We start from the raw sequence: 10,000 nt of genomic DNA, 5'->3' as shown, positions 1-10,000 counted from the left end.
AAGTAAGAATTCTGGGATTAAAGAAAAAGTCAGGATTCTGAGATTAAAGGAAAAGACAGACTTTTGAGACTGAAGTCAGAATTCTGAGATTAAAGTCAGAATTCTGAGATTAAAAAGAAAGTCAGATTTTTGAGATTAAAGAAAAAATCTGATTTTTGAGATTAAAGGAAAAAGTCAGAATTCTGGGATTAAAGAAAAAGTCAGATTTTTGAGATGAAAGAGAAAGTCAGGATTCTGGGATTAAAGAAAAAGACAATTTTTTAGATTAAAGTCAGAATTCTGAGATGAAAGAGAAAGTCAGGATTCATGTTCTTCCAATACTCCTCTGTACACAACACATTGTGTGTATGAAGTCTCTCTATGTATTTTTTGTACATATATGTATATATATATACATATATGTATGTATATGTAATTGTTCTCACTCTCTTCAGAAACGTTTCCATCAGAGTCGTCTGACGTGTTGTTGACCTTCTGATCTTCTGCTGCTACAGGAAGGCGGAGCTCCGACAGCTCCTGCGTCGGACTCTCCTGGTGGTGGAAGATGGTAACGCAGTAGCTTAACGTCACAACAGCGCAAACAACTGCAGCTGAAAACGTCTAAACGTGACGTGACTTTATCGTCTGTTTTCTACTCACTTGATCAAAGAGGTAAACTGTGACGTCGTCAAAGAACGACACCGCCTTCTTCTGGCGCCGTGGCTCCGCCTCCGTCTCCTCTGATGTCATCGCCCTGAGGAGACTCCGCAGTTTGTGGGCGTCGCCGTCGTCGCTCACCACGATGGGAACCAGCTGACGGTCGTCCTCGCTCTCCTCGCCGCCGCTCTGCTCCTGAGCGCCGTGCGGTCGCAGCTCGTCGTCAGACTCTTCGCTGTCGTCGCTGTCGCCGTCCTCCTCGTCCGCCGCCTCCTCGCTGTCGGCCGGAGTTCCTCGGCTTTGTGTCGCTTTGAGGGGAGGAGCAGGAGACGCAGGAGGAGGTGGAGAAGAAGAAGAAAAACGCCTGGCGTTTGCCGCGTGCTGCAGCGCCACCTCGTCCTTTGGTAAAAAGTGCGTGGATTCACCTGATGTCCTGTTTTGGATTGTCTTGATCACTGGCTCTTGTGTTGTTTCTGAGGCTTCACTGGAGTTTGTCGTGACCTCCTCTTCTTCTTCTTCTTCTTCCTCTTCTTCTTCTTCTTCCCTGTGAGAACAATCTCCATGCAACGCTCCAAGAGCTTCCTCCATGGCTCCCACCACCTCAGCTGCCCAGTCCCCCAGAGACGAGCTCTCGTCCTGGGACGGCCATTCGTCCAGCCCCCCCTCTGCCGGTGAGTCCAGAGGAAGAACCAGCTCTTCATCATGGTCACGCTCTTCTGTCACATGTTCCTCCGTCTCTCTTATTGTCACGGGTTGCATCTCAGATGTGATCTCAGTCTCAGATTCCTCGTCTTCGTCTTCTTCCGTTTGCTCTTCAACACCTTCTTCACCTCTTCTTCTTCTTCTTCTTCTCTCTGGTTGTTCTTCCTGTTCCTCCCTCGCTTGCCTCTCGTTGTCGTAGTCTGAGAAGTAAGCCGAGTCTCGGTATGGAGTCTCATCGCTCAGAGGTGAAAACATGTGCTCACCACTTTGGGAGGTTTCTGAGTTCAAGTCTTCATCCAGTGATGGGTCATCTTCTGCGGGCATGGCTTTGGCCTCCACTTCCTCCTCCTCCAGGACCTCTTCATCTTCCAGGACCTCTTCATCCTCCAGGACCTCTTCATCCTTCAGGACCTCTTCGTCTTCCCCAAGGACCTCTTCATCCTCCAGGACCTCTTCATCCTTCAGGACCTCTTCATCCCTCAGGACCTCTTCATCCTCCCCAAAGACCTCTTCATCCTCCAGGACCTCTTCATCCTCCAGGACCTCTTCATCCTTCAGGACCTCTTCATCCTCCAGGACCTCTTCATCCTTCAGGACCTCTTCATCCTCCAGGACCTCTTTATCCTTCAGGACCTCTTCATCCTTCCCAAGGATCTCTTCCTCTTGCAGGACTTCTTCATCCTCGTCCAGGACCTCCTCCTCCTCATCCAGAACCTCTTCCTCCTCCTCCAGGACCTCTTCATCCTTGAGGACCTCTTCATCCTCCAGAACCTCTTCCTCCTCCTCCAGGACCTCCTCTTCTTCATCCTCCAGGACCTCTTCTTCTTCCTCCAGGACCTCCTCTCCCTCCGGGCTTGTATCAAGGGTGAGCTTCTCCACACCCTGTTCGCGGGATTCATGAGACTCTTTGGGCACAAACTCAGGACTTTCATTGTTTTCGGTGTCGTAGCCGCTGTCCACAGCTCTGGGTGAGCTGGACGGGTGACAGGGGGCGGGGCTAACGTCTTCACGAGGTCCAGCTGCAGGTGGCAGATCCACCGAGTCCATGGAGTCAGGAGTTTCCAGCTGCTTCGGCAGTGACTTGATGTTCAGCTCACTGGAGTCGTCCACGAAGATCCCCGAGGTCACATCTGTGACGTCATCTGTGACGTCATCGGTGACATCATCGGTGACGTCATCGGTGACGTCATCGTCGCTGCAGTCAAGGATATCGGCGAGGCAAACGCTGGAGCTGCCTCGGCCAACGCCGCTATCTCCGGTGTGACTCTCCTCTGACTCTGCGTCTGCGAGAACCACCATCACGTGCATGTTGTCAGCAGGAGGCGATGTGAGTCGAGTCAGCGTCACCTCGGCCGTGTGCTTCTTCTTCTCTGGTGTGAGGTCCATGTAAAGCTCTGCGCTCTCTGTGGCGGTGGCTCTGGTCACGTGAGGACCTCCTGGAGCTGGTGAGAGGTTGATCATCTCCTCGCTGCAGTGGGCGTCGTCCATCTTCTCCGCGATGTAGTTGCTGTGAACGTAGCCGTGAGCGTAGCCGCCGTCTTTGACCAACAAGCCCGACAGCGGCTCAACAAAGCACGAGGGACAGAACTCCGTGGACACCGGTGCCGCAGTCTCCCCCTGGTGGCACAGGTAGATGTAGGTGTTGCTGTTGTGGTGGTGTTTCAGGCCGAGGCAGGCACTGTTGTCCTTGGCCTGGTGGCTCTCAGGATAGTCGACAGGTTTGGGTAGAGAGTTGAAGGCCACGCTGTGATCTTCTGGCCACGAGTCTTCGATGTCCGTACTCGGCATGGTGTAGTAGAAATCTACGTAAGTGTCCTGCCGGCAGCTGTGGCTCGCCCGTCTGCTGCGACCGGCGCTGCTGTGCCGGTGTTTTGAAGGCCAGGTGTTGCAGGTGTGTCGCTCAACAAAAATGTCCTCTTCTTCTTCCTCTTCTTCTGAAACGCTGTCTCTGTGGCCGATGAAGAGCACGCCGTCTGTCTCCATGTTGATGCTGACAGAGTGGTTGTTGTGTCTCGAATGACTGGGCATGGTCTTCCTCAGCGAGCCCATCATGTCGTAGTAACCTCCACTGACGTTCTTCCCTATGATGGAGGTGTGACCCGTGTCCGGGTATGGATCTCTGTAGGCCTGTTCCGGTGGATTGCCTGCAGAGGGCGTCATACCCAACGGGTTTTCAAGCTCACCCAAAGCTTGACGCAAGCTTCTCGACCCCCAGCTTTCCTGAAGGTGATCACTGGACTCTTCTCCTCCGGTCAGATAGCGATCTATTCCTAAAGGCGGCGAGGGATCGTAGTAATACCCGCCGTCTCGGTCCTTGTAGGACACATAATGGCTGGACTCCCAGGCTCGTAGAGGGCTGTTGTGCAACACTTGTCCTAAAAGTGGCTCCATCGTCAGGGAGATGGCAGGACTGGAGTCGTTGGAGTCGTACACATCTGATTGGTGGACGTCAGCCGACCAATAAGGACCGACACCCATGTTCTGAGCCTGCGATGGGCAGACCATGCACTCACCAGAGTCTGCACTCCCGCTCAGGAAGCTCCCGCTGCTGCCCTGGTACTCTGGGCTGTGTGAGCACATGGTATAGTCCGGATCAATGGTACAACCCATTGGCTCCTCAATGCGGATGAAGTATTCACTGCTTACTGAGGGGCTGTGGGCACCGAGGACAGGAAGTAGACCAGGAGCATGTAGATGTTCTGTGTGGTAGTAAGAAGGAGAAACTCCATGGGTGAGACTCTGCAGAGAGCAGCCTCCCACAACATCGCCCCCCGGAGGGTAAAATCCTTCCTGACAATGACCGAGGCCACTCGAGGAGTCTTGCTGGGCTCTGGCCTGCTCCCACTTGTACTCAAAGTTCAAGCCATTGCTGGTTTCAGTGACCGTCAGTACGTCATCCCCGGACTCTGAGTGGAAGCCGTCACCTGCCGAGAAATGCTCCAGGAGAGGGAACGAGGAGGAGGAGGAGGTGGTGGACGGCAGGTGGTTCTGGGACACTGCAGAGGCACCGTGGTGGCTGGTGAATCCAGGATTGGGACGCAGCGAGTTCCAGCGCCTCTCAAAGTCTTCCTCCACTTCACTGGCACCTTTGGCGCAAAGGTACGTGAGCAGCAGGTGGACTTCCTCTGCCGTCGGTCTCTGTTCAGGCTGAAGCCAGCAGAACTGCATCACCTCGTACCTGACGAGAAGAAGAACAAGAACGAGAAGAAGAACGAGAACAGAGTCATTCCTGGTGCAGGACCTCCTTTCAGCAAAACAACTAAATATTTACGTGTGTGTGTGTGTGTGTCTCACCAGCGCTCTGCCAGAGGTCCTTTGAGCAGAGGTTTATGAAGCCTCAGCTGCTGCTCCCTGACGACGTAGGTGAGAACCTGACGGTCAGAATAACGTCCGTACGGCTGCTCTCCAAACTCAAACAGCTCCCAGATCGTCACGGCCAAAGACCTGAGGTCATCACCACATACACAACTCACTCATCTGTGTGTGTGTGTGTGTGTGTGTGTGTGTGCGTGCGCGTGTGTGTGTGTGTGTGTGTGTGTGTGTGTGTGTTACCAGATGTTGCTCTGGTGGGTGTGGTCAGACACCAGCAGGTTTCCATGCACCTCGTCCACCAGCTCTGGAGCTAACCAACGCAGCGGCACAAACGTCTGCTCAGGTGTCACCAAGTAATCGTCCTGAAGGACAAACAATGTATGATTGATTATTGATTGAGTGATTGATTGATTGATTGATTGATTGATTGATTGATTGATGCTAATACACACCTTATACTTGGTGTGAGACAGACCATAATCTCCAATCTTCACAGAAACATCACCGGTCAACAAGCAGTTCCTCAGAGCGAGGTCACTGGAGACAGAGAGGACAGAGAGGACAAAGAGGACAGAGAGGACAAAGAGGACAGAGAGGAAGGAGAGGACAGAGAGGACAAAGAGGACAGAGAGGAAGGAGAGGACAGAGAGGACAAAGAGGACAGAGAGGAAGGAGAGGACAGAGAGGACAAAGAGGACAGAGAGGACAGAGAGGACAGAAAGGACAGAGAGGACAAAGAGGACAGAGAGGACAGAGAGGACAAAGAGGACAGAAAGGACAGAGAGGACAAAGAGGACAGAGAGGACAGAGAGGACAAAGAGAACAGAGAGGAAGGAGAGGACAGAAAGGACAGAGAGGACAGAGAGGACAAAGAGGACAGAGAGGACAAAGAGGACAAAGGACAGAGAGGACGGGGGGGTTACAGTCCGTCCTCGTCAGAACTTCAGGAACTTCAGTGACGTGTGTGTTGTGTGACATGCATTGACGTGTTGACGACGTGTTGTTGACGTGTTGACGACGTGTTGTTGACGTGTGACGTGTTGTTGACGTGTTGTTGACATGTTGATGTGTTGACATGTTGATGTGTTGTTGACATGTTGATGTGTTGATGTGTTGACGTGTTGACGTGTTGACGTGTTGACGTGTTGATACGTTGATGCGTTGACGTGTTGATGCGTTGACGTGTTGACGTGTTGACGTGTTGACGTTGTGTTGATGTGTTGATGTGTTGACGTTGTGTTGACGTGTTAGATGTGTTGACATGTTGACGTGTTGAAGTGTTGACGTTGTGTTGATGTGTTGACGTTGTGTTGATGTGTTGACGTGTTGACGTTGATGTGTTGACGTTGAGGTGTTGACGTTGATGTTTTGACGTTGTGTTGACGTGTTGACGTGTTGACGTGTTGACGTGTTGACGTGTTGACGTGCGTCACCGCCTGCAACAAAATCACTGATGCTGGAGTGTGTGTGGAGCACTCAGGCAGCAGCAGGATGTTGTTTCAGGAGACGAGCGACAGCTCTGAGTGTGTGTGTGTGCGTGTGTGTTTGTGTGCGTGTGCGTGCGTGTGTGTGTGTGTGTGTGTTCAGTACCTGAGTGTGAAGTTGTGTTTGTGCAGGTGTAAAAGTCCTGAGCTGATGTCACAGGCCATTCTGTGCAGAGTCAGAGGCTCAGGAGACGAGAGAAGGTCAGAAGGTCTGAAGCTTCTCAGGTAAGTCTTCACGTCTCCCTGCACACACACACACACACACACACGCACACACACACACACACACACACACACACACACACACCATCACGTCACACACCTGACAAACACTCAGGACATGAGGACGTCCCCGTGTCTTCACACTCACCAGAGGACAGAACTCCAGCACCAGCAGATATGGAGTGACCTCAGTGCACTGAAGGAGACACTGCAGCAGAGCAGGGTGATGGAGGACACTGTGGACACGGAGACACGGAGACATGGACATGGACAAAGACAATCGTGATAAGGAATAAGAATCCAGATTTAAATTCTCTTCATAATAGTTTAATCATGTGACGTGTACCGATGAGGCCGCGCCTCCTCCAGGAAGTGCATCTGCTCCTGGACGCTGGCGCTGGACTTCAGCTCCTTCACGACCACCTCAGAGACACTGACGCCTGTGTCCACCTCCCCGAGGACCACCTGAGGACGCATGTGAGGACGCATGTGAGGACGCATGTGAGGACGCATGTGAGGACGCATGTGAGGACGCATGTGAGGACGCATGTGAGGACGCATGTAAGGACACATGTGAGGACACGTGAGGACGCATGTAAGGACACGTGAGGACGCACGTGAGGACGCATGTAAGGACACATATGAGGACACGTGAGGACGCATGTGAGGACACATATGAGGATGCATGTGAGGACAAGTGAGGACACACGTGAAGACACAAGTGAGGACACACACACACTCTTACCTTCCCAAACCAGCCTGTGCCGATGTCTCTCAGGTAAAGAAGATTGTGACGACAGATTTCTGTGGACTTCAGGAGTTGAACTGAGAGACAGAGACAGACAGACAGACAGAGACAGAGACAAAGAGACAGACAGAGAGACAGACACAGAGACACAGAGACAGAGAGACAGACAGAGAGACACAGAGGTTAGAGTGAATGTCTCTCTGTCTTCAGCCTGAATAACATAGTTGTCTCAGTAAAGTCGTCTTCTGTCCCTCCATCTTTATTTCTTCACAGTCAGACACAGAGACAGAAGGACAGTTGTGTCCTCGTCCTCTCACTGTGCTCTGGACATCAGTGGACATCAGTGGACATTAGTGGACATTAGTGCACATTAGTGGACATTAGTGGACATTAGTGGACAGATCAGTCCTTTACACCCACTCACACTCTCTCTCCATCCCATAGTGAACACATAGCATTGTGTGTGTGCTCAGAGCATTGTGAGGACACACACACACACACACACACACACACAGGCTCTGTTGTCCAACATGTCCTCCAAACAAGAATGAAGTGATGATTGTTCTCCACACTGTCACTGTCTCACTGTGTGTGTGTGTGTGTGTGTGTGTGTGTGTGTGTGTGTGTGTGTGTGTGTGTGTGTACAGCTGCAGGGTGGGTCCTGGTGCTTCATCATGAACTCCACCTTCTGTCGTCAGCGCTCAGCTATGAGTGACATGAGCTCACTCCATGACCACGCCCACTTCAGCTTTATATAACAATAATAAAAGAATTATAAAGTTCATTTTTACTGTTATTAGCTGAAGTTAGTAAACCACTCACTCTCACACACCAAAGTCACTCACTCTCACACACCAAAGTCACTCACTCTCACACACCAAAGTCACTCACTCTCCCACACCAAAGTCACTCACTCTCCCACACCAAAGTCACTCACTCTCCCACACCAAAGTCACTCACTCTCCCACACCAAAGTCACTCACTCTCACACACCAAAGTCACTCACTCTCCCACACCAAAGTCACTCACTCTCCCACACCAAAGTCACTCACTCTCTCACACCAAAGTCACTCACTCACACACCAGAGTCACTCACTCTCACACACCAAAGTCGCTCACTCTCCCACACCAAAGTCACTCACTCTCTCACACCAGAGTCACTCACTCTCACACACCAAAGTCACTCACTCTCCCACACCAAAGTCACTCACTCTCCCACACCAAAGTCACTCACTCTCTCACACCAGTCACTCACTCTCACACACCAAAGTCACTCACTCTCCCACACCAAAGTCACTCACTCTCCCGCACCAAAGTCACTCACTCTCTCACACCAAAGTCACTCACTCTCTCACACCAGTCACTCACTCTCACACACCAAAGTCACTCACTCTCCCACACCAAAGTCACTCACTCTCACACACCAAAGTCACTCACTCTCCCACACCAAAGTCACTCACGCTCACACACCAAAGTCACTCACTCTCCAACACCAAAGTAACTCACTCTCACACACCAAAGTCACTCACTCTCACACACCAAAGTCACTCACTCACACACCAAAGTCACTCACTCTCTCACACCAAAGTCACACTCTCACACACCAAAGTCACTCACTCTCACACACCAAAGTCTCTCACTCTCACACACCAAAGTCACTTACTCTCACACACCAAAGTCACTCACTCTCACACACCAAAGTCACTCACTCTCACACACCAAAGTCACTCACTCACACACCAAAGTCACTCACTCTCTCACACCAAAGTCACTCACTCTCACACACCAAAGTCACTCACTCTCTCACACCAAAGTCACACTCTCACACACCAAAGTCACTCACTCTCACACACCAAAGTCACTCACTCTCACACACCAAAGTCACTCACACTCACACACTAAAGTCACTTACTCTCACACACCAAAGTCACTCACTCTCACACACTAAAGTTACAATGACTGATTTTAGTGAATTCGGCTTTTAAAATATTGACTTTAGACTTAACTCAGTGACACAAAGTGACCACAGGAGGCAGCAGAGGACCAGCAGCTCCTGTGTCCCTGTGAGCTAAAATCACTGGTTTTCTCTATGAGGTTTGGTTTGGGAGAGTGAGTGGTTTATAAAGACGTGATCATGTGACGTAGACGTCGTAGATTAAGTGAAGAACGTGAAACAGAAACACAGGATTCTTGTTTCTCATACCTCACATACCAACATGCAGCAGCGCCTGGACGATGTTACGCAACTGACAGATGTTTGTGGGAGCGAGTGAATGTTAAAGAGTGCGGCGTTGATTCTACACAGAGGGATTGTGGGATAGGAGGAGGCCGGCGTCAGGGCGGAGCTTACTCCAGGGACTAACTCTGACTAAAGCCAGAAAATCCAGGTTTCTCACAGTCTTTGACTGAACAGCTGCGAGGTTAGCTTCAGTTTAGACATGAGAGACATGAAGGACATGAAGGACACGAGAGACATATAGGACATGAGAGACATGAGACATGAAATGAGATGTGAGACATGAGAGACATAAGAGACATGAGAGACATGAGATGAGAGACATGAGATATGAGATGAGCGACATGAAACATGAAACATGAAACATGAGAGACATAAGAGACATGAGAGACATGAGAGACATAAGAGACATGAGATGAGAGACATGAGATGAGCGACATGAAACATGAGACATAAGAGACATGAGAGACAAAAAGAGACATGAGAGACATGGTGAGACATGAGAGATGAGAGACATAAGAGACATGAGACATAAGAGACAGAGAGACATGAGATGAGAGACATGAGAAACATAAGAGACATGAGATGAGATGAAAGACATGAGAGACATGAAATGAGATGAAAGACGAGAACACGAGATGAGAGACATGAGAGACATGA

At 50.6% G+C, this 10,000-nt stretch overlaps 1 protein-coding gene across 1 annotated transcript in view; it reads right to left on the bottom strand.

Annotated features, from left to right (window-relative positions):
• aatkb (apoptosis-associated tyrosine kinase b) overlaps window positions 1-10,000 on the bottom strand; it is a gene marked incomplete at its 5' end in the record, with an annotated part of 16,045 nt that overhangs the window by 1,368 nt on the left and 4,677 nt on the right. The window contains 9 exons of the mRNA XM_083904693.1: window positions 426-531; window positions 640-4,516; window positions 4,633-4,782; window positions 4,891-5,012; window positions 5,103-5,187; window positions 6,241-6,377; window positions 6,505-6,592; window positions 6,703-6,821; window positions 7,102-7,181. Coding sequence (XP_083760819.1) covers window positions 426-531; window positions 640-4,516; window positions 4,633-4,782; window positions 4,891-5,012; window positions 5,103-5,187; window positions 6,241-6,377; window positions 6,505-6,592; window positions 6,703-6,821; window positions 7,102-7,181 — 4,764 coding nt within the window. The remainder of the gene's footprint in view (window positions 1-425; window positions 532-639; window positions 4,517-4,632; window positions 4,783-4,890; window positions 5,013-5,102; window positions 5,188-6,240; window positions 6,378-6,504; window positions 6,593-6,702; window positions 6,822-7,101; window positions 7,182-10,000) is intronic.

This window comes from Microchirus variegatus (genome assembly GCF_963457635.1).
Source record: "Microchirus variegatus genome assembly, chromosome: 18".
In the NCBI taxonomy this organism is placed as follows: Eukaryota; Metazoa; Chordata; class Actinopteri; order Pleuronectiformes; family Soleidae; genus Microchirus; species Microchirus variegatus.
This window is presented reverse-complemented; position numbering and strand designations above follow the sequence as displayed.